The 25,129-nt window shown below is 44.5% G+C and overlaps 1 protein-coding gene across 1 annotated transcript; it reads right to left on the bottom strand.

Moving 5' to 3' along the window:
- Positions 1-928: 928 nt before the first annotated feature.
- Positions 929-23,784, bottom strand: CARHSP1 (calcium regulated heat stable protein 1). Its single transcript, XM_039349750.1, has 4 exons — positions 23,654-23,784; positions 10,414-10,593; positions 5,697-5,819; positions 929-2,303 (listed from the first exon to the last, which is right to left on the bottom strand). Exons 2-4 carry the CDS (start codon positions 10,569-10,571, stop codon positions 2,141-2,143), a joined length of 444 nt encoding a protein of 147 aa, XP_039205684.1. The 5' UTR covers positions 10,572-10,593; positions 23,654-23,784; the 3' UTR covers positions 929-2,140.
- Positions 23,785-25,129: the final 1,345 nt, after the last annotated feature.

Genomic DNA, 25,129 nt, shown 5'->3' on the forward strand with positions numbered 1-25,129 from the left:
TCAGCCTCCAGCCCCCTAATCATCTTTGCTGGCCTCCAGAAGCTGTGAATGCTGCAACACTGGAAGTTTTTAAGAAGAGACTGGACGGCCATTTGACTGAAATGGTTTAGGGTTTCCTGCCTGAGCAGGGGGTTGGACTAGATGACCTCCGAGGTCCCTTCCAACAACAACAACAACAACATCATCATCATCATCATATTATTATTATTATTATTATTATCGATCATCGCACAGTCAGCCAGATGTTCAGACTGGATTTGGCATTTTGTCTACCTATCGAGTCCTTACCCAGGACCTGGGATAGGCAGATGTGGATGTTTGATGGTATTACAGATATCGTCGCAGGATGGAAGTAGTTCCTAATAAGGCTGCCTTTTGCAATTGACTAATAGCGAATTTGTCAATGCCAATGGTGTTCAAGTGGCGCTCCAGTTGTTTTGGGATTGCACCCAATGAGCCTATGACTATTGGTACTACCCTTGCTTGCTTTTGCCACAGTCTTTCTATTTCTATTTGTAGGTCTTTGTATTTTGTTATCTTCTCCAGTTCTTTCTCTTCTATTCTGCTATCTCCAGGCACTGCCACATCCACTATCCAGACTTTTTTGTCTTTCTTATCGACAATTGTTAAGTCTGGGGTGTTATTATTATTATTATTATTATTATTATTATTATTATTATTATTATTATTATGTCAAGAATCACCTGTATCTCACACCCCTCCCAGGCACCCTCTGATTAAATCAATCCAGGCATGGCCCAATCCAGCTCTGAAAGGCCAAAATGCTCTTACCTCTGAAACAAATTTGACAGAGAATTTTTTTTTTCCATCAAACTGAGAAATGGCAGGAGAAAATGAAGAGATAATTTTGCAACATGGCACTAAACGTAATGAGTTTTGTTCAAGAAACAGCATGGACAGTACAAGGTTTCTGCAAACTGCAAGTATTTTATTTGTCATATTTTATCTGTCATTGGTCAGTGACTGTAATACTTTTACACACCATTCCGCCCCCCCCCCAAAGGGAATTCATTCCAAACATCTTATTTTCCTCCACCACCACCCCTAAAAGTTTCTAAGTTAAATACTGTTCAAGGCATTTTTTTTTTTTTTGCTGGACAAAGATCAGAAGCCTTTGAGACAAAGATGAACACAAAATTGGCTGCAAACTACAAACTGCAAACCTTTAAATCTGTGTGTGCACACAACAGAGCAGAGATTGTCAGCTGAAGAAGCCGACAATGATTTCAAAGTGTGAGTCAGGGCTGGGGGTGTGAGGTTAAGGTACATGCAAGCAAGCCACTGCCCAAAAAACGCTGATATGTATATTTTTTTTGGGGGGGGGGGAAGAAAAAGAAAAGCAACTACACACACAACTATTCAACCCAAGCACCATGTACTAAATCCATGTAGGGAAGGTTTCTATGTGAAAAGGCAGCTTTTTGTCGCTTTTTTAGCTACTCTAAAAACAATGAAGAAGAACATCATATTATAGGACACAAATCCTCTGGAGGTAATACCTTGGCTTCCATCATCCAAAAAGCAAGGCAAAAAACAACCAGCAAAATCAGCTAATTGTCTGCTATAAAGCAAAGAAACATTCTCCTAAATTGTTTGCCCCTAAATACTACCATCAAAAGCAAGAAAACCTCTTTAACTAATCGGCTGCTGCCTTCTTCAATCTGATCTGTTGGGACTTCAAAGCCAGCCTAGCCTTCTGAGTGGGTTCAAATTCGGAGAGGTTTCAGATTGAGGAAAAGACCACCCAGAGGGTCTCCTCTTTTGAGGAGATGGGCCAGTTCTGATTTCTTCCTCTTCTGATGAGATCTTTCTAAGACACTTTGAGTATCCCACTCAGTAAAAAAATAAAATAAAAATAAAAATCAAATTGTAAATCAAGACCTCAAGGTCTGGTTTCCTGCTAACCCAAACACTGCGACTTCCCCACTTACTAATTTGTTTACTTTGAAAATCATGGTGCTATTTTTTTTTATTTTTTAAAAAAGGGGTTTAATCTGGCCACTTTGGAACCCTGTTTTCAATTACACAATCTGCAGAAAACTCATCGGGCTTGGCTACTCTTAAGTTGTTGAACACGGTCCAATAGTCCTCTTCCGTCAACATGGCTTTAGAACTCCCTCTAGGAGTTGACTACGTGTCCCGACCACGTCTCATGTTTCGTGCCCGGAGCTAGGTGAGTGATGTTGACCTCTACAGCTTGAAGTTTCTCATTCTTTGGAGGAATGGAGCACACCTTGTAGGTGACTTCATCACCAGCTACCGGGACATATTCTCCTTCAATACTGTAAGAAAAGGAGAGAAGATTGAAACTACTTCAATGGGAGGGAACCAGCTCTCCCAATCCACCACCTCCATCAGGTCCATGGAGATTCTCAGTCATCCAGGTCATGGTTGTCCCAAAGCTGTTTTTTTTGAAGAAGCAATTGGACTTTGTTTTTCCTTAAAGATGTTTCACTTCTCATCCAAGAAGCTTCTTCTGTTCTGACTGAAGGAGAACTGAAGATGCTTCTTGAATGAGAATCAAAATGTCTTCAAGGAAAAACAAGTCCAGTTGCCCCTTGAAAAGCACCTTTGGGACACCTCCATTAGGTTTAGCTTCGTCTCATCCACCATCCAATCCACCCAATGTAGCACAAAACTAAGATCAATCTTCTGGTCCAATCTGAACCCCAAAATATGAAATGAGCACTGGAGCTGGATTAAGGCCATGAGCCCAACTGTTCCAAGGAGAGGCAACTTGGTGTCCACAGACGTTATGGGGTTTTCCCAGCTAGCCCAGCCAACATAGTCAATGACAAGGAAGTGTGGAAGTTGTGATCCAAACTTCTGGAGGATCCCAAATAGCCTATGCCTCATCCATCCAAATTCTTTGCCTTGAAGTGATCAACCAGGGTTATTCAGAAACCCCAGAATTCAAGGAACATCGTGAGATGTTTTGATTTCCCCTTCATTTGATGAAAAGTAAAGACGTTTAGGACTCATCTGGAGCTACTCTGTTTGTTTTTCACTTTTGCTTGCTGAATAAAGGAGAAAGGATTCCCCTCCCCTCCATTAGAGAAGGGGGGGGGGAAATCTTCACATTAGCTTCAAAGCTTTTCTCACTGAGAAATCCTCAGACTTTTGATTCCCATTCCAAACTCATGAGCCAGCCAGTCAGGATCAGATCTTGCAAGTCTGCTGATCAGACCTTGGACCATGAAACCCTGGTGCCAGGTTTTGATTTAAAAAATTGCGGGGTTAATAATAATAATAATAATAGTAAAGTTGGGACCTTGGAGGTCATCTAGTCCAACCCCCCACTCAGGCAGGAAACCCTATACCATTTCGGACAAATGGCTGTCCAGTCTCTTCTTAAAAACCTCCAGTGTTGGAGCATTCACCGCTTCTGGAGGCAGGTTGTTCCACTGGTTAATTGTCCTAACTGTCAGGAAGTTTCTCCTTAGTTCTAGATTGTTTCTCTCTTTGGTTAGTTTCCACCCGTTGCTTCTTGTCCCCCACTGGACAACACTGGTTGTTGTTATTAGTGAGAGCTTCTACAAGGAACCTAGCATTAGGTGCCGTGAAAACTGATCGTCCATGGCGTATTTCTGCTCTTGTTATTAAGGAGTTCCTAGCAGCTTGTAAGAGATTTGGGTATTGTAACATACTTATGTTACGATTTTCAATGGTTTATTTCAGCTAATAATGAAGTTCAAAATCCCTTGGTTTGCTGGAGGGTTTATTTTCTCTGAAGCCAAAAGAAGTAATTGGCTAGGCACTTGATTGCTGCCCTGACACTTGGCAAAACACGCCCTCAAAGACTGGCCCTTAAAGCTGCTTGCAAGCTAATCGGGATCAGCCACCAAAGCCTTCTTCCTATCCATTTCGTGACCTCTTTTAAAACTGTCTTGCTGACAGCACATTCGCTCTTGACTCGGACCCTTGTAGAGAACAACTTCCTTTTATCGACCCCCAGAATGATTTCCAGCGGCTGAGCGTGTTGTTCTAACACTGGAAATGGGAATGCATTTCTATCCACGTGTCCTTCTGTGTGCGTGGATTTATTTATCTTCTACTTTTGATCTAAATTACAAAGCACCAGCACTTTTTTCCACAGAGGATCTGCTCTCAACCTGCTTATTATTTTGATTGCTTCTTTTTTCTTCTCTTCCCTCTTTTCTTCTTGTTTTGCTGGAGAAACAACCCAAATTATCCCCTGTGTTCCTTCTAGGGGCACGTGATGAGATGTAGAGGAAGGCGGTTTGTTTTCAACCCACTTCCCAATGTTACCTTGGTTGACTTTTGCACTGACCTCTTCAATGTGGTTTCAAGACTGAATCCTGATGGTTCCCAGCAGCTCAGATCCCACCAATGAAATGAATGGGAGAGCTTGGACCCCAAGTCCTGTCTAATGTAAGGACCCACCCCACTTTGCATCTTAAGAAGACAGAACTCTTGGAATCGTTATTCCAACAGGCATCCTTTATTAAGAGGAAATGGTTGCAGGCGTTCTAGACAGGACTTGGGATCCAAGCTCTCCCATTCAAGGTTTTAAGGGGTTCCCCAGTAGCCCCACCCAAACACCCCCCTCTTCCAGCAACAGTCTCAGGCATTACACTCCCACCCCCTTTTCCTTTCTGCCGGCTGGAGGGAGACTTCAGAGAGGAGTACATGAAAGGTAATAGCCCCATTGTTATGGTTAGTTCTTTTGGTGATACACACATCCAGTCCCTTTAAAGTGTACCGAAGGAAGTGAGGGCCATAAAGCTCTTTTGTTCACCCCCTTCCCTTCATCGTATGACAGAATCCAGAGAAGGCAGAAATGGGGTTTTCTATAGTTGATAACTAGAGATGAAATATAATTGGATTCTGACACATTTGAAGCCCACGAATCCCTCTGGTATCATTGCTCTTGTCCAACTAAGTTTCCCTACAGATAGTCCTTGATACACGGCCACAATTAGGATCATAACTTCCATCGTTAAGTGATGTGGCCATTAAGCGAGTCACCCCCCATTTTACAACCTGTTGGGGCCACGGTTGTTAAGCGAATATGGCTTCCACCACTGACTTCGCTTGTTGGAAGCCCCCCCCCCGGGGGAGGTCGCAAATGACCATCACGTGACCACGAGATGCTGCAATGGTGGTTAATTGTGAGGATTAGTTGTAGGTCACTTTTTTAAAATCATCATCATAACTCTGAATGGTAATTAAAGAAATAGTCCTAAGTTGAAGGGCAGCATGGTGGTCCAGTGGTGAAGACGGAAAGCTGGCAGCCCCGGTTCAAGACCCGAGTGCCACAAAACGGGGAGAGTTCCCATCCTCGCTCCAGCTCCTGCCCACTTAGCAGTTCAAAAGAATGCAAACGCGAGTAGATAAATAGGTACCCCTTCCGTGGGAAGGAAACAGAGTTCTGTAATCTGTGACATCACGCTGAGGAAATGTCTCTGGACAGGTCTGGCTCAACGGCCTTGAATATTGGAGATTAGCAGCGCCCCCTATAGGCGGCAATGATTAGTGGAGTATAATAATAATAACAACAACAACAACAATAACAATAATAATAATAACAGATTAGTGGAGTAAAATCTGCAGGGACTCCTTTACCTAAGTTGAAGACTACCTGCATTTTGAATTATGCCACAGCGAGAAAGCAAGAGGACTAGCACCCTGTTTCCCAAAGGAGGTTTGCTTACTCAGAAATATGGACGAAGATCTCTGGGCCTCCATCGCTAGGGGTGATGAAACCGTGGCCCTTGGATCGGCAGAAGCATTTACACACCCCACTGTAGGTGGGCCCTTCAGCGGCTCGTGTCGTCCTACAGAGAAAGACAAAACTTGTTCAGAAAACTGAAAAAGAGCAATCAGCTTGGGGGAGACCGTATTTTGTTTAAAGGACGTTCTAACCCCATCGTTTTGTTCTAAGCTGTCTTCCTACCAGTTTCAAAGCTTCTACTCTCCAAAATTTAGCTTTTGTTTTACATAAAAGCCACCCCCATTCAGTGGGTTTTACAAGGGCAAAAGCTGGCTTCCTAAATGTCTTGGGAATTGTTTTTAAAAGTCAAGTATCTCATCCTCGGCCTTGAAAATGGGTAGATGAGGCCTGCTGGATCTCAGAAAAACTGAAGATCAACAGAGAGACAGGAGGCACAACATGGAATTTTGCGGGATTTAGCCAAGGAAGGAGGAAGAATTCTAAAAATGGGCTGCAGAAGTCAGATTTTGCATACTGAACGATAGAGAAGCTGGTTCCAGATAAGTTTAGACTGAAAAAAGATTGGGGTTTTGGGGTTTTTAAGGCAGAAACACACACTTTTATAAGGGGCTTGCATGGAGGACATAGAAGAGCAAAGGTGTGTTCTATCACAAAACCAATTCAGAGATTCTCACGGGAGGGCAGATAGAGTAATCCTCAGCTGACAGCTGTAACTGGGCCTGGTAGGTACAGTCGTAAGTCATGTTGCTCATTTTGCAACCTTTTTTGTGGCGGTCATTAACAGAACACCATGTTTGTTAAGTGAACCCACTGTTTCTATGGGCTGTTTTTTGATGGAAACCAGAAGTAAAGAGATACGGTGGGTTTTAAATTGTGGATATTTAACTGGATTTTAATGCTGTATCACCCAGAGCTCCTGGCCATGAGTTGACAGCTCTATAAATGTACAGAAATGTGAAGAAAAGCCTGCAAACATGATTGCAACCTTAAAAAAAAAAATCTCAAAGAAAATGTATAGCTAGACCAAGCATTAAAATCAGAAAATGAGAAAGGGGGGAAAAACCCAGAATCAATTGTCCAATCCATCCTTTGTCACTAACATCTGGCTTTGACGCCCACCGAGTTCCATGTTCTTCCTGAAGTGTTGCATACATGTGGACTACAAATTCTGGTCTACCTAATGCTATGCAGCTTGAAAAGAAAGAATCAGAATCTGGCTGGCAATGGTTGGCTCATTATTCAGAATTAACAGAATAACAGAATTTGAAGGACCCTGGAGGTCTTCTAGTCCAACCCCTTGCTCAAGCAGGAGACCCTCTACCATTCCAGACAACTGGCTGTCCAAACTCTTCTTTTTTTTTTTTAATTGAAAATTTTTAAAATTTTACAAATAAGGAAAAAAAACAACCCTACCCAACCACCCCAACCCTCCTAGTCCATCCCCCCCCAAACCTTCCCAGAGCTGAATATAGGCTTAATTAAAATTTCTAAAAGTCTTTAAAAAAATTTAAAAAGTATAAACCATGAATATATCTAAATACATTATATAAACTTATAAAATAATTAACAATAATATATATGTAAAAAAGAAAAGCATAAGTATTAAGAAAAAAAGTACTTAAAATGAAAAAGGATAAAAGAAAAAAGAAAGAAAGAAAAATATATATAGAAAAGAAAGAAGGAAGAAAAAAAGAAAAAAAGGGAAAATAAAATATGATAACATAAGAATAAGAAATATAAGGAAAGAGAAGAGAAAAAAATAATACAATCTATAAAATATTAAAGTTTGTATATAAGTTATTGAAAAACTAAGTAATATTTTTTTATATCCATCTTATGTTGTATAAAATCTATCCATTTTTCCCATACCGCAAAAAACTTCTCTTGCGATTGATCCTTTAAGAAAGCCGAAATCTTTGCCATTTCTGCCAGATAAGAAACTTTAAAAAACCATTCTTGCAAGGTAGGCAAAGATTCCTTCTTCCAATATTGCCCTACTAACAACCTTGCAGCTTGTCCAAACTCTTCTTATAAACCTCCAGTAATGAAGCACCCACAACTTCTGGAGGCACGCTTTCCACTGATTAAGGGCTAACTTTGAGTTACGAGCTCTTGCTTGGACTTGTGGCTATACCTGGCTGACAGTTCGGAGCTTGTCTCTCACCTTGACTTACTGGACCGAAGTGGTTCTGATGCCATGGAGATTCCAGGGTGGTTGCACACCCTTCCTACCAACTAGGAGTGGGAGAAGCTGGGAACAGCTTGACTCCCATGTCTTTCTCCTTCCCTCCTGCTCACACCTCCCTCCCTTGCACAACTTTTGAGCTTCTGGCCTGGATGCAATTGTGACACAACCACCTGTGGCTGAGTCATGTGTGCTTCTCACTTGGTCTGATGTCACAGTCACTGGTGGGTGCAAATCCCTTTCGGAGCACTAGCAAATGAATCGTAACTAGGTTGGTCGTAAGATGATGCCTTCATTTGGACCAACCAAAACGGTGCAAAAGGGGTTACAACAGGGTTTCTCTACCTTGGCTACTGTAAGATGTGTGGATTTCAACTCCCAGAATTCCCCAGCCAGCAGTTGCCTTCCAGCTTCTGATTCCTCCTCTTCAAGTGCATTGAGTTAGGTGGACCAGAATTTATGGTCCATGTTTAAGACATTTCAGAAAGAACATGGAACTCGGTGGGCGTCAAAGCCAGCTGTTAGTGGCACCCCATCCTATCTATTCCCCACTGTCTCCCCAAACTCTCCGCCAATTTTAACCACACCCATTCTGCAATGTCATATCCTAAATGCCCCACCCTCAAGGACATCAGGTAGATACAGGAGGGACCCCTCCCCAAGTTGAAAATGCAGGCCCTTCCCACCCAAAACTAAGTAGATTTTATTAATTCATTTTTAAATGCCTAAAATAATATAAAAGTGGACAACTTATCATATACAAAAGGAACGTTACACAAGAATATGCATAAAATAAACTACAAAAACTGTAATTACAACTGTTTTCCAAGTTCACCTGATTCTGTAAGTCTTTAAAAAGAAAAATTAACCTTTCGCCTTAACCAAGTTTGTTCACGAATCTTTTCCAAATGGAGAGATGTGACATTTTTTTGATTAACCAAATATATAAAGTTCTCAAAAATGGCAAAATCACCCATCTCTGCAGATCAATCATTTATATTTGGAATTATAGTATTTTTCCATCTCTTAAGGATTGGGGTTTTTTTTGCTATTGTTATATCATGAAAAATCCATCTTTATTGTGAAGATGTTAAATTCCAAGCAGTCGGTATCCAGGACAATTCGTCTCTCTTTAAAAACCAGGAGTTTTTTTCACTATTTTTGTCAAGATATTGCATAATAATACAGGTAGTCCTCAACTTATGATCACAATTAAGCCCAAAATTTCTGTTGTTAAATGAGACAGTTGTTAAGTGAATTTTTGTCCATTTTATGACTTTTCTTGCCAGTTATGTGAATCACTGCAGTTGCTGTGTTAGTAACACAGTTGTTAAGTGAATCAGTCTTCCCCACTGACTTTGGATGTCAGAACATCACAAAAAGTTGATCAGGATGCTGTGACCGTCATAAATACGAATCAATTGCCAATCATCTAAATTTTGATCACATAGCAGTGGGAATTCTGCAACGGTTGTGATTGTGAAAAAATGTCATAAGTCACTTTTTTCAGTGCCACTGTAACTTTGAACCGTCACTAAACATACTGTTGTAAGTCGAGGACTATCTGTACTTCATCACTTTTTTTCCTTTGGGGAGGGTCAAGTTTTTGACACCTTGCTAGGCGACTGGTGGTACTCGGATATTGCCATATCCTAAAAGTGGTACAGTGGGTGAAAAGGTTGAAAAGCCCTGTTCTAGATGGTGTACAGTTTAATATGAAAAAACAACCTTTTAATTTCAAACCAAGGGCCATAAACTCATCATTCTTAAGGTGCCCTCCTAAATGCAAGTCATATCTGCAGAGCCCTTCAGCGGAAGAGCATCCAAGGAGCACTTCAGTTGTTAGGAAAATACGGTGCCCACTGAAACCTGTGAGAAGTTTTATATCAAAATATATTTCATACTGTTTCCATCTGCCCTTAAAACATTAACAGAATCCACCGCGGTCTGAGAATCAGCGTCTCCACTAGATAATTGATAGTCCAGCTGAAACTAAATCAATCAAGTAAAAACAGCAAATGGGGGGGGAGAAAGCTCTTACCCAAACTTCCTCAACCTCCCCCCCCCAAATAAGTTACCCAGACCTAATCCACATATCAAAAGAGAAGGGCTGCAAACACAAATAGAGTTAATTAAATTAGGTTTCCCAGAGGAGCTGCATGTTCACACACACATACACACACACACACACACCCCTCAGGTGTCACCCTAGAATCAGCATGTAGTAAGACACTTCCACACCCTGCACAAGCTCCCCCTATAAAAGTCTGCTGCTGCACCCCACTTCTCTGCAGCTGCCCCTAAAGGCAAACCGTTTGCTTTTAGGAACAAATACTTCTTCTTTCCTCACAGCTGTCTGGATCTCATTTTTATTTATTCTTGCACAGCCCTGTCCCGAGTTGGAACCCCAAATTATACTTCTGACGAAGTATACTATTTCCCGATGGGCAAGGACTCCCTAGATACCTCATCCTCCCCACCCATGACCTCCCCTCCTCGCCTCCCTACTCACGCTGAAAACGTGCGATTCCTCCGAGTGGGAAGGGGGCGTGGGATGAGATACCCTCTCATGGGGGAAGGAGAACGTTCTCTGGTCCGGCGCCCTTCTGGCAGATGGAGTGCCCTCGGAGATGGGGACCGTTTGTGGGCTGAAGTTGACTCTGAAGACATCTTGGAGACAGCCAATGGGAAGCTGAAAAGAAAGAAGACAGCGCTTTAGGCCACCTGAATCCATCCCATGACACTTTGCTCTCTTGTTGGCCCCAAGCAGGATTCTGCCCCAGATGAGAACACCAGAAAGAGCTGTACATTCATTTTCTCAGCAGTTTTAAAAAGGGACAGGCCAGATATGGAGCCTTTGGTCACACAAAGGCAGGAGACCCTTCAGCTGCTGAAGGCAGGAAAGACATCAGAGTTGCTTCCAAGAAAATCGTACTTTTTTGTGGGCTCCCTAGCAAAATTCCTCTGCAAAATTCACGGAGCCCCACTCCTGGGGACCCCAACACAACCTGCTTCTCTTGAAGGAACCCATCTTTCTCTGAAGGACAAAATCAAATTTTCACTGGTTAAATGAAGGCCTCACCATCCAAAAATGTAATGGAAAACAAAATAAGCTTTCGCCTCAAGAGGCACAATTTGCACCCAGGTTAAATCAATTCAATTCAAGTGGCAGAATCCAATTATATTTCATCTCTAGTTATCGACTATGGAAAACCCCATTTCTGCCCTCTCTGGATTCTGTCATAGGATGACAGAACTTCAAAAGGGACTGAATGTGGATACCACCAAAAGGACTAATCATAACAATGGGGCCATCAGCTTTCATCTGCTCCCCTCTGAAGTCTCCCTTCCGGCAGTGAGGAAAAAGGGGGTGGAAATGTAACGCCTGGGATTGTCGTTGGAAAGATGGTGGGGTGGGGTGGGGCTGCTGGGGACCCCTTAAAACCTTGAACCGTAGGGCTTGGGCCCCATGTCCTGTCTAGAACGCCTGCAACCATGTTCTCTTAATAAAGGATGCCTGTTGGAAGAACTATTCCAAGAGTTCTGTCTTTTTAAGATGCAAAGTGGGGAGGGTCCTTACATCAAGTTATGGTCATAGACCAGTTCAGATAATAAGCAAAATAAAGTTTAAGACGGAATTAAGATGTAAAACAATCTAACATCTATAAATGAGGTCCAAGAGACAGGCTATATTAAATTACAGTATAATATTAAAAAGTAAAACTGTAAACACTAGAATTACAATAAATATAATAACATCCAAAATTGCAACAAAGAAATTGTATCTAAAACTATCAGTAAATTCTTACTGGTGCATTTTATCTCACTGTCCTAGTCACAGAAAATGCCCTTTTTGATTACACTTGAGTCAAACCAGTGATGTGAACATCATCCAGAGTAAGCAACAGGCAACTCCTGTGTCGGTGGGAGCCGAGGGGGTATTTTGCACTAAAATTAAAAGTAAAAATGAAACAATCTGGTGCAAAGCCAGACAGTAACCAACATTGTCTTGGTTTCAGGGATGTTTCTGGACACATGGCATTCCTGAAAACCAAGGGGGTGGGAGTACTGTACCCCAAGAGTTTTAGGGAGGGCATAAACCATTTGGGGGGGGGAGAGGCAAAGTCAAGATTTCTCAATCTGGGCCTCTTTTAAGATGAGTGAACTTCAGTTCCCAGAATTCCCCAGCCAGCAATGTTGATGGTTTAGCCCAGGGATCTCCAAACTTGGCAACTTTCAGACTTGTGGACTTCAACTCCCAGAATTCCTCAGCCAGCCATGTCATTGTTTAGTAGTTTTTTAAATTACAAAATGAAATCCATGGGGACCTTACTGAGAAAAGTAAGGCCCCCATGCTGGCTAGAGAATTCTGGGAGTTGAAGTCCACAAGTTTTAAAGTCGCCAAGTTTGGAGAGCCCTGGTTTAACTAACCATAGATTACAACGTTACGCAAGCCATTCTTTCAAAAACCAACAGGGGGAAAAAAAAACCTGTTTAAAACTGAACATGAATCAAGACAATCAGAAAATGTCAAATCCACACAACAGTGTTCCGCCCTCTCCATTCTTCCCATTATGTACACAGAAACCCATTATTGACGCAATGTTTTCCATGGCATCTCAGTAAGTCCAAAGAAGAAAGAAATGGGGGGGGGGGCTTGTGAAAATTTTCCATTCTGTTTTCAAGAGTGAAAAAATAGTATTTAAGGCAAACCCTGTACTGGAGTCTTTTGCTCTACCCCAGTGGTTCTCAACCTTTTTAATGCCGCAACCCCCAACCGGTCGTAAATCAAGGACTACTCAACCGGTCGTAAGTCGAGGACTACTCCACTGGTGCAGCACCGTTTGCAGAATGGGACTTTTGGCGGGCTCAGCAGGGCAGAGACAGCCTGGACAATTCCTATTGGCTTTTGAAAGCCAATAGAATTAGATTCTATTCAAGAATAAAAGGGAGTAGCACAGCTAAGGAAAAGGGGGGGAAAATGGCGGACTGCGTTGTTTGGCGACCCCCGTGAAATGGTCGTTCGACCCCAAATGGGGTCCCGACCCACAGGTTGAGAACCACTGCTCTATCCAGAGAACGTTTTTCAACCTCGGCAATTTTAAGATGGGTAGAATTCGATTCCCAGAAATTCCCAGCCAGCCATGTTGGCTGGGGAAGTCTGCACATCTGAAAAATTGCCCAGGTTCAGAAACCCCGATGCAGGGGATCAGTCAGACTTTTCCACAGGAGAAAACTACTTCCCTTCCACCATTATGGGCGGACGGGCAGAAAACGAGTCAGGAGATGTGTATTAACTGTAGCCCTCTGTTCTGTCAAGTTACAACCCCCAATCTGTGGAAGGAAGCTAAGCTGTCATTCCCACCCAAGGATTTGGGCAAACGGCATAATGTGTGTTTTATGCAATGTGTACATCACACGTAGACACATTATACGGTTACAGCGCTTGCAAGTAAACAAAGCTGCTTCTCCCTGCTGGGCTAGCTTTCTACTTGCAGGGAGATCAGTCTCGCTTTGCTACTACGTACTGCTAGCAGGACCATACAGAGAACTCCTTTGAACAGAAGAGCCAGCCTGGGTAGATTCCAGCCCTCTAATTCTGGAAGCAGCCTGGCTGGTAGGCAAATCTACCCCTTCCGCTCTTATAAACCTTGTGGTGAGAAAACCAGGTTGTCATATCACGCCACAAGAGGAAGAGGCGTGCCAGGAAACAAACATATACACTACTGGGTCTGTAGCAGAGGCTATGCCTGGAAAAAAAAAAGGCAGCCTATTAAAACAGGATACTTGGCCTTTCTTTTAATGTGTTTATTTAAAAAAAAAAACAAGCAAAATTTGTTGAAGAGATTACATAGGTCTAAAATGATATATGCACCCACCCTATTTTAAGCAGCTTCTCTCCGATCCAAGATTATATCGACACCTTTTAAGCCAGGATGAATCATAGAATCATAGCTCTGGAAGGTCCTCGGAGGTGCTCAAGGCACGAGTCCTTACACAATCCCAGACAAATGGTTGTCCAGTCTCTTCTTGAAAACCTCAAGTGATGGAGCACCCATCACTTGTTGAAACTCTAGAAAGAGTGCAGAGAAGAGCAACAAAGAGGATTAGGGGATCGGAGGCTGAAACACATCAAGCAGGCTTGCAGGAATTGGGTATATCTAGTTTAATGAAAAGAAGAACCAGGGATGACATGAGAGCAGTGTTCCAGGGTTTGAGGGGCTGCCACAAAGAAGGGAGGGGGTTGTCAACTTATTTTTCAAAGCACCAGAAGGCAGGAAAGAAGCAACGGGTGGAAGCTAACCAAGGAGAGAAGCAACCTAGAATTAAGGAGAAATTTCCTAATGGTGAGAGCAATCAAACCCATGGAACGGCTTGCCTTCAGAACTTGTGGGTGCTCCATCACTGGAGGCTCTTAAGAAGAGACAACAATTTGTCTCAAACGGTATAGGACAGTGATGGCGAACCTTTTAGAGACCGAGTGCCCAAACTGCAATCCAAAACCCACTTATGTATCGTCGGTGCTGGGTGGACGTGGCCCATTGGGTGGGTGTGGCCAGTTGGATGCGCATGGCCAATTGGGTGGGCGTGGCCCTTTGGGAGGGCATGGCTTTGGTGGTATTGGCAGACTGGGTGAGACTAAAAAGTTCAATCAATCAATTCCAACTTTGCGAGATCTTTTTTTTTTCCAGTGAGAAGTTGTAATTGATTGAACCTTTTTTTTTTTTTTTGCACACAGCAGCAGAGGCCTAAAGCGAAAAGGTTTTATAAAACCCAGCTGAAGGCCTAGGACTGGGGCGACGACGCGTGTGCCCACAGAGAGGGCTCTGCGTGCCACCTTTGGCACGCGTGCCATAGGTTCGGCACCACGGGCATAGGGTGGTGAACCTATAGAGGGTTGGACTAGAACAGTGGTTCTCAACCTTTTTAATGCCACGACCCCTCAACCGGTCGTAAGTCGAGGACTACTCCACCGGTCGTAAGTCGAAGACTACTCAACTGGTGCAGCACCGTTTGCAGAATGGGACTTTTGGCGGGCTCAGCAGGGCAGAGACAGCCTGGACAATTCCTATTGGCTTTTGAAAGCCAATAGAATTAGACTCTATTCAAGAGAGTCTATTCTATTGGATTTCCAAAGCCAATAGAATAAAAGGGAGTAGCACAGCTAAGGAAAAGGGGGAAAAAATGGCGGATTGCATTGTTTGGCGACCCCCGTGAAATGGTCGTTCGACCCCAAATGGGGTTCCGACCCACAGGTTGAGAACCACTGGACTAGAAGATCTCCAAGGTCCCTTCCAACTCTATTATTGTGTGTTTTAACTCTGGGAGGCAAGCTGTTCCACTGGGGTTCAGTTGCCCTGCCAACTGCCCTCCCCTATTTCACTGCCCCAAGGTCTTAATCATCTCACGGGTAAACCCACGGCAAGGCTGGGAAAGGCAGGTGTGCCTTGCAAACACCCTCAGGGTTTCCGGCAAGCCAATGGCCTCTGCGCAACCGAGAGCAGAGTTTTGTCATGGAAATACTGAGAGGTTTTGCTGTCTTCCGCTCCTTCCAGGCTCAAATTTATGTTGCAATCTCTCCCCTCAGCATTGGAAAAGGAAATTGCAGAGAATTGGCACAGGAACGTAGTTTCTGGAAACCCCAAAGAAAACAGGCAGTGTTTCAAACTGACGACAAAACTCTAGATTTTATAAAGTTGGGGTAATCAGATATTAGAGATTTTTCCAACACAGATGAGCACAGAAAAACACATTAAAGAAATAGATCATTTTTTCCCTTTAATTTCAAGAATTTTCACCCAGCGTTTTCTTGTGTCCCCGAGAGATTTTCCAGCATAATGCCTAACCATAAGAGCTAGAAGCTTAATTGCACGTTTAAAAAAAATAAAAGGAGAGCAATTAGATTCTGCCTCCTTAATTGTGCAGGTTTATAATTGTTGGGAAAGGCCAGGAAGAAAAGCAATAGCTATTTAAATAAACAAGCAATTTAAATTGGGTGAACCCATAAAACCCTAAGTGTTTTAGTTATATTTTGAGAAATAATGACAACCCACTAAACAAAACCATAAAATTATTTTAAGCAGGTTATTCTGCTTGCTGACGCTGCTCAAGATCTCTACTAAAAAGAAAAAAATCCAAAGTCTGAGTCAGGACAAACATGGGCACCTCTGAACAAAAATGTTGATCTTTCCATGAAGTTCAAGAGTTTTATTTAAATAAATAAGAATCTGGCAGCACCAGAACTGCAGGAGAGATCAATTACATGGAAGGGATACAATTCCGTTGTTAAATGATTCCTCCACCCACTTTATTTATCTGATGAACTGAAATAGCAGCCTTTAAATGCTGGCATCAACCTCTCTCCGGAAAAGAGGAGAAAACAAGGCTATTACAACTGCTTCAGCCATCAGTTAAAGTCATGGCATAATCATGGCTTATTAAACCACAGTCTGAAAAAGCCGTCTTCTCATTTCAATATTTGTTTGCTTTCCATTTTTTTCTCTTTTCTCTAGGAGCAAAAAACAAAAGAACGTTGGAGTGAATCTGAATGGCAAAGTTTACACTAGTAGTACTAGTGATTTGCAGTTTGGGGTGAGGGTGATATGCGGTTTATAAATCCTGGTTTGTGGCTCAGTATGATGGGCAATCAATAGCTTGCTCAAGAAATTGTGGTTTTGCTTTTTGCTCAAGTTTAGCACTTTAATATCTACAACACAGAGAAAAGAGAGAGAAATATAGATATAATTGGAAGTGTCTTGGCAACGTTTTGACAAAGTCCCATTCGTCATCTTCAGGCTGGTGTTTTCGGCTTCGCGCTTTGAGGAGCAATCTTCTAGGAAGCACGAAGCCGAAAACACCAGCCTGAAGATGACGAATGGGACTTCGTCGAAACATCGCCAAGACATTTCCAATTTTATGCGGGAGAAAACCCGAATAACCAAAGATCTACATGCAAAAACAAATATGTATGTATGTATGTATACACACACAGAGAGAGATGATAGTTATAGATTAGATATAGACACAGATATGAATGATATAGATTAGACATAGTTTACATCAGTTGAATCCAACATCTTAAAGTTGCCAATGTGGGAAAACCACTATATAAATCTCTGTTTCTCAACATTGGCTACTTTTAAGATGTGTGGACTTCAACTCCCAGAATTCCCCAGCCAGCATGGGGAACAGATATATAGATGATAAATACAGATTAGATAAGTATTGATAGAGTAACTGAAGTACTGAATTAGAAATGTGGTGGACCAGTTCATAAAGCCCTCAACTGTGAAGTTTGTCAAGCAAAGAAGTTTTCAAACATAGACTAGACAACCAGTTGACTGGGATGGTGGGTGATGTCTCTTGCCTTAAGCCAGGGGTTGGGCTAGAAGACCTCTGAGGTCCCTCCCTCTCTAGGATACTATGTTATGAAAATTAAACAGAGGGGCAGCTTTCTAAGTTGCCTCAGTTTTGGGGGAAGAAAAATAAGATAGTATGAGCCTAATCAGCAACGCTACATCCTTCTTCCATGCTGGGGTGAGGTAACCGTGCCCTTTGTGTCGCTGAATGCCGCCTGGAAGCATGGGGCAGCATGGCCTAGAGGGGAGAGGAGAACCAGGAGCATGCTCTGGGGCAGAAAGCTGCCTATCTGTTCTCTTTCCCAGGTGATGCTCAGCACCACCCTTAAGGCTGGACGGACATAATACGAGCACAGCCATTCTTCCTCAACCTGGCCTGCCTTGCAGGGTTGTTATGAAGACCTCTCTGGTCCTAACTCAGTGGTTCTCAACCTGTGGGTTGGGACCCCATTTGGGGTCAAACGACCATTTCACGGGGGTCGCCAAACAACGCAGTCCGCCATTTTATTCCCCTTTTCCTTAGCTGTGCTACTCCCTTTTATTCTACTGGCTTTTGAAAGCCAATAGAATAGACTCTCTTGAATAGAGTCTAATTCTATTGGCTTTCCAAAGCCAATAGGAATTGTCCAGGCTGTCTCTGCCCTGCTGAGCCCGCCAAAAGTCCCATTCTGCAAACGGTGCTGCACCAGTTGAGTAGTCCTCGACTTACGACCAATTGGGGGTCGCGGCATTAAAAAGGTTGAGAACCACTGTCCTAACTGAATACTCTCTGATCTTCTCATCGCCCTCCTTCAATTTCAATTTTGGGGCAGTTCAAGAAAGAAGGAAAAGTCACCATGCAGGTCACACCAAGCAGGAGAAGGTTCCAGATTTGTGTTTCTTAACCTCACAATCCCTCTTTTTGATTTCCCATTCATTTCCCAACTGTTGGTTTTGGCAGGCCAGGGCTGGACAATCTAACCTTGGACAGACTGGGCAACTGCAGACCACCAGAGAGGGGACAGTGAAAGAACTGATTCTGTCGGTTCCCAGTCATGGTTTCTTCCATCACTGCCCAGAAAGGCAGAGCTGTCCTGAGAGATTTGCTTTCTGCTTGCAAGGAGAGGCAATTCCCAGAACTCCAACACACCCCTCAACATCTTAATTTTGGTCCTCTCTCCATCAAAACAAGCTTGGCACTGCTCCCTGCCTTTCCGGGGGAATATGCTTATCAGTGATTCATCAGCCACGAATCAAAGAAGCTGTCCTGGGATTTCCCCCCCTGACAATTAAGACATATTTAATGATACTCAGCTCATGTCAAATACATCTTGATCCTCTTGTTAAAAGCAAAGTCTAACAATCAAACAAAAAAGGGAAAAAGGAGCTTTAAAGCGCTGAACAATGAGTCAGGAATACCACTGATGAGTGTTTTCTGGAGAATATCAAACAGGGGTTGGTTGGCCCCCTCCCCAGGAAGGTTTCCAGCACAGAGCAGTGGGTTGGACTAGTCCAGGGGTAGGCAACCTTGGCTCTTTTATGACTCATGGACTTCAGCTCCCAGAATTCCTGAGCCAGCTATGCTGGCTCAGGAATTCTGGGAGTTGAAGTCCACGAGTCATAAAAGAGCCAAGGTTGCCTACCCCTGGACTAGATGATCTCTAAGATCCATTGCACCTCACGTATTTTATAATTCTAAGTTCAGCCAGGAGGAGACAGAACCTGAACACTCCTATTTCCAACTGGTGACTGGGCCTTCTCTGTGTCAACCACCACCTGCATTAGACACCCCTCAAAAGATTCAATCTCTTAAAGCAAACTTTCTTAAAACAGCTTCTTTTGAGCAAACTCTCAGTGCTGTCAATCTGATGTTACTGCCTATCACTATTGCTTGGCTGCAAATGGTTTTTATATTAATGATTGCAAAGCCCTGCAAATATGATTGTGTGTGTGTGTGTGTGTGTGTGTATCTCTCTCTCTCTCTCTCTCTCTCTCTCTCTATCTATCTATCTATCTATCTATCTATATACCGACATACAGACATATATTAATCTTGTATGCCTTATTTTAATTTGCCTGTTCTATTTTGTAGCTCCACTTTGCAGGTTTTATTTAGTCAGTTTTATTTAGTCTGCTTTGCTGACCTGCATAAAGGATTTGACCTGAAGCTTATGGATATTTGTTTTTAAATGTTAATTTTGAAAGTTATGTGCTGAAAGCTGGAGCAAATGATTTACTTATAACAGTAATAAGAATACAAAAACTCACACATGAAGGCAAAATCTATGTATCCCAGGATAATGTTGCAAGTTCCAATCTGGGTTGATCACCAGGATCAGGGGTTTTACTCTTCAGTCGGTTTACTCTGAGTGACTGACCCAGACTGGATCCTGCAATACAAAAACTGTTACGAGAAAGAGAACTAACTACAACCAGATTTTCTTGCTTCATTCAACAAGCCACAGCTTGATACCTGATGTGCAATATCCTGCACAATATTACATACCTTGTAAAATGTAATATGTGGTGGTATTCCAGTGTTTCTCAACCTTGTCAACTTTAAGATGCATGGACTTCAACTCCCAGAATTCCCTAGCCAGCATACTGCAGTATAGTCTAAGTCTAAGATCAGCTATACATCTTGACAGGTCTAGTGTAGGGCTTTTCAACTTTTTCACCCATTGTACCACTTTTAGGATATGGCAATATCCAAGTACCACCAGTTGCCTAGCAAGGTTCAAAAACTTGATGACCCCCCTCCCCAAAAGGAAAAAAGTGATAAAGTACAGGTAGTCCTCGACTTACAACAGTTCGCTTAGTGACTGTTTGAAGTTACAATGGTACTGAAAAAAGTGCCCCCAAGGCACAGCTGAGCAAGACACCTGCCTGCCCGCCCGGCGGCACTCTCATTCCCCTCCCCCGCTACCACTTTTCTAGGATGGTCGCGTACCACCTGCCAGGTGCCAATGTACCACAAGTGGTACCCATACCACTGGTTGAAAAGCCCTGGTCTAGTGTATATTCTCCCTACAGGTAATCCTCGGCTTACAACCATTCATTTAGTGGCCAGAGTTACAATGGCATTGAAAAAGTGATTGGTGGTCCTCACCCTTACAACCATCACGGTAATTCCACAGCATCTCCTCCATAATTAAAATTTCGGCTGGCAACCAACATGGGTTTACAATGGTTGCAGCGTCCTCCCGGATCCTGACAAGCAAAATCAGTGGGGAAATTAACAACTACAATGATATACTTCATGACAGTGGTAAAAGGTTGTAAAATGGGGCACGATCCACTTAGTTACCTCCTTGCTTAAGTGACAGAAATTCTGGTCCCCCTTGTGATCATAAGCCAAGAACTTTACCTATATGTGCTATATGACAGTACATATCATCTTAGCCTCCTTTGCTTAATTGACAATAAACTCAAAAGGAGTTTAAAAACAAAAAACACCTCCGCTAACTGTCCTTAAATCCTTGCAGAGAAAGAAAGAATTACCCTTATAATTAAGAGCAGTTTTTTTAAAAAAAAAAATCACTCCAAGGCCAATTTGAAAAATCTCTAGCAAGCTCTTTCTTCTGCCTCTCATACCTTCCTCCAGTCTGCATGTGAGCATATTGGTCGACACTGCAGGCTCCTGGCAAAGTTGACTTAAGTTACTACCGGACCTAAAGTTGTTGCAGGAACTGGGGAAGCCACCAAGGTCCCAAGGCTGTGTGGCATAGGGCAAAATCACCCAGCCAACGTGCTTAGCCCATCTGCAGCTGCTTAAAGCAGCTACCGCTTTTCCTGCTGGGAAAGACACGGCTGCTTTAAAGAGTAGCAAGCAGGGCTCCACGTCTGCTTTCACGGCTCCAAAGCCCCCACTGGAAGTGGATGCTAGACTGATGGCAGATTTCACCTCCCACTCCCCCCCCCAACAGGTTTTTGATTATCATATTGATGTGGAAAGGGACAGGAGTGGGTTAGGGATAGAATGGAATGGAATAGGTTTATTGGCCAAGTGTGATTATACACATAAGGAATTTGTCTCTGGTGCAGATGTTCCGCATGTACAGCGAGATAAGGCGGCAAATAAATTTAGCAATTAAATATTTTTTGTCATCACATCCAAAGCATCAGACAGCCCTGTGGGGGGGGGGGATATTTGAGGTTGCTTGGAAAACACTACAATGCAATACAGCTAGTCCCTGACTTACAACAGTTCATTTAGTGACCGTTCAAAGTTACAACAGGATTGAAGTGACTTATGACTGTTTTTCACACTTATGGCCGTTGCAGCATCCCTGTGGCCACGTGACCAAAATTAGGATGTTTGGCAACTGACTCATATTTATGACGGTTGCCGCGTCCTGGGGTCACGTGATCCCCTCTGTGACCTTCTGACCATCAGAGTCAATGGGGAAAGCCAGAGTCACTTTAACAACCGGCTTAGTAACTTAGCAGCTTCAGTGATTCTCTTAACAACTCTGGCAAGAAAGTTCATAAAATGGGGCCAAACTCACATCACACTTAACAACAGAAATGTTGGGCTCGATTGTTGTCGTAAATCGAGGACTACCTGTAGATTGTAAAGGCCGCCAAAGGCAGGTTGATCTTTTTCAGCAGGTCTCCTACCCCCCTAACCCCCCCCACCGCACAACAGAAAGGCAGCAGATGGACCCTCCCAAGCTGTCCCGTTTCAGGCAGGAAAAACTTAAAAGTTTTAGCTCTTAGAAGAGCCCCCGAAATGACTTCAGCCCCAAACCATAAAGTTGGTGAGGAAAGGCAAGGCAGGCCCCTTTTCCTTTTCCTCCCACTGAGAAGCCAAGCCAAGATCTTGCCTTATTCCTCCAAACAGCCATTGCAACTCCACCCCCTCCGTCTGTCAGCTGCAATCCAGAAACAACACCTCCCCCCCCCCCGCCACCCCATAGGCATGGAGCCAGGCCAGACAGTCGGACAAGACGGGGGGGGGGAATCAAAAAGCAATTTGTCTGCCAACTTGAAAAGCCAACTTGCCTCCCCCTTCCCAGGTTTTTAAGTTGCCTTAGAAAAAGAGCTGGAGTTTTGTGCGCGCGCACACACACACACACACACACACACACACACACCCTTTGTCAAAGGGGGCCTGGGTCTGCAAGGCTGCTTGGAGCCCCTCCAGGAGAGGAAGAGAAGAGGTGCTTAAGGAAGAAGCCCGTAAATCAGATCTGTCCAACCTTGGCAACTTTAAGACCTGTGGACTTCAACTCCCAGAATTCCCCAGCACAGCTATGCTGTGGATTTCAACTCCCAGCTATGCTGGCTAGGGAATTCTGGGAGTTGAAGTCTTACAAGTCTTAAAGTGGCTAAGGTTGAACAGAAATCTGTCATAAATAAAGCTCAGCCCACTTGGCCAACTGCTGGGCAAACAGGGGGCTCTGGTCGCAAAACGAACCTCCCCCTCCCCCGGGGTTTTGTAAGTAAATCCGGTACACCCCCCCAACACCCCCCCTGCCCACTTCACAGGTGGTTTTAATCCAAGACATCCATTCTTTGCCCATATTTACATCTGCTGCCTTAAACCATAAGAATGACAACTCATAAGAATAATACAGTTAGTCCTTGCCTTAGGACCACAACTGAGCCCCAAATTTATATTGCTAAGTGAAACATTTGTTAAGTGAGGTTGGCCCCCATTTTAGGAGCTTTCTTGCCGCAGTTGTTAAGTGAATCGCTGCCGCAGTTGTTAAGTTAGTCACAAAAAGGGATCACATGACCCCGGGCCACTGCAACCGTCGTAAATACGAGTCAACTGCCAAGGGTCCGCATTTGGGAAAATGCAGACCCTTGGCAACTGACTCCTATTTACGACGGTTGCAGTGTCCCACGGGATCCCCTTTTGGGGGCTCACTTGGCAGCCTACCTCGCAGGGCTGTGGTGGGCAGACGACTGGAGAAAAGGGGCTGTCGGAGTCGGGGAGAAGGACGGACCCCCGCAAAGGAATAAACCTCGGGGCGCCCCACTTTTCTAGCGGGCGCTCCGTCTTGCAAAGCATCCCGGCGCTCCCCCAAGGGGAGGGACCCCCGAGAGCCAGGCGGGGGTGGCCGCCCCAAGGCTGCCCCCCCCGTTTCCCCCTCTTCTCTTGGGGGGGGCGCGGAGAGGAAGCCGGGCCAGGCCAGCCCCCCCCCCCCTTCCCAGAAAGGGAACTGGGGGGGGGGCTCCTCTTCTCGTCCCCCGCCCTTTTCTTTCCCTTTTGCAAACTTTAGCCCCCTCCCCTCCGTTGCCTTGCTCCGCTCCCGCATGTTTGCCTGGACGAGCCGCCGCCGCCTCCCGCCGCCTGAGCTTCCGAGCAAAGGAGCGCGCCCCTTTCCTCTCCCCTCCCCGCGCTCTTTCCTCTGCAGCTGCCCCCCGACGGGACGTCCCCCGGAGCAGGGAGCCCGGACAGCTCACCGAGTCCTGGTCGAGGGGTTCCCGGGTCGCCAAGAGCAGCAGCAACGACTCCCTCCGCCGAGACGAAGGTCGCTCCCCGCGGCTGCTGCTACTGCTGCGCCGCCCTGCCCTCCCCGTCCAAGGTCCGCCCCCCCCGCCAGTGGGTGGAGCTTGCAGGGAAAGCCCAGCTCAGCTTGCGGTCCCGGCCTCGGCCGGCAGAGGGCGCGGAGGCGCTTGAAGGAGGCTCCGCCCTGAGGACGTTGCAGGGACTGGAGCAGGGTAGGCAACCTTGGCCCTTGTATGACTCGTGGACTTCAACTCCCAGAATTCCTGAGCCAGCCATGCTGAGGGGAAAGGGAGAGGTTTCCAAGCTGAGCCAGGCTGGCTCAGGAATTCTGGGAGTTGAAGTCCACGAGTCATGAAGGGGCCAGAGTTCCCCCATGCTGGCTCAGGAATTCTGGGAGTTGGAGTCCACCAGTCGTAAAAGAGCCAAGGTGGCCTACCCCTGGACTGGAGCGATCCAGGTTGCAAAGCGAACCCAGAGGTGCTTTTTTTCACAAGGAGCCGGACTTCCTTGTTTTGCCTTGAAGACACTTCACTTCTCATCCAAGAAGCTTCTTCAGTTCTGACTGGATGGTGGGGAATTCCACCAGAACTGAAGAAGCTTCTTGGAGGAGAAGCGAAATATCTTCAGAGAAAAACAAGAAAGTCCGGCTGCCTCGTGAAAAAAGCACCTTTGGGAAAACTGGTGTGACCGAGAATCTGCAGAGACAGTTGCACAGCGAAACGTCTGCGGGCTCAGCTATTGGGGGGGGGGGTTAGTGGCAGAGGAAGGGTTGCCAAGAGGAAAGCGTGCCAAGGCTGGGAAACCATGAGGTTAGAAGTGCCTCTGGGCACGGACAGAGTGTGCATCGCACTTTAAGCCATCGCAGGAACGGAATCCTGGAAATTTCGGGGTTTGCTTCACTTTTTTTTTTCTTTGCTCATTTGGTTTGGAGGTTCAGGGTCTGCTGATTTATTTTGCAGTATAATAAACAGTGATTTATTTTGGCTATTGAATGCATGCTTGTCACAAGTTTGTAAGGATCTTTTAAGGACGGTGGGGTCTTCTTAGCACTCGCTTCTTTTCAACGTAATACTTGCAAGCAGAATGTTTGCTACACACTGGTGATATGGCTAAATAAGCCCATTCTCCAATCAAGAACCCCTAATATTCATACATATATTTATTTGTTTGTGTTTACTCACTGCTAAATGCCCTGAGAAAAATAGGCCATGTCCTTCTCAGACCTGCAGTGCACTAGATGACCTCTAGATGGCAGTAAGCAAACAGATCCTCTGTCTCTGCTCTCGCCAAGTGGCCCTCCGTCCTTTTGCAAATAGATCTGGCGGTTCCCAGTAGTAGTTTATAGCAGGTTGACTCTCTTACCTCCCTTCAAATGTGTTTGGGACCCCAGCTTCTAGAATTCACCCCAGAATAGATATATTTTGCTTCCT

This window comes from Crotalus tigris, unplaced genomic scaffold, assembly GCF_016545835.1.
Source record: "Crotalus tigris isolate CLP2741 ecotype Arizona unplaced genomic scaffold, ASM1654583v1 scf7180000018301.7375997, whole genome shotgun sequence".
NCBI classification, from domain to species: Eukaryota; Metazoa; Chordata; class Lepidosauria; order Squamata; family Viperidae; genus Crotalus; species Crotalus tigris.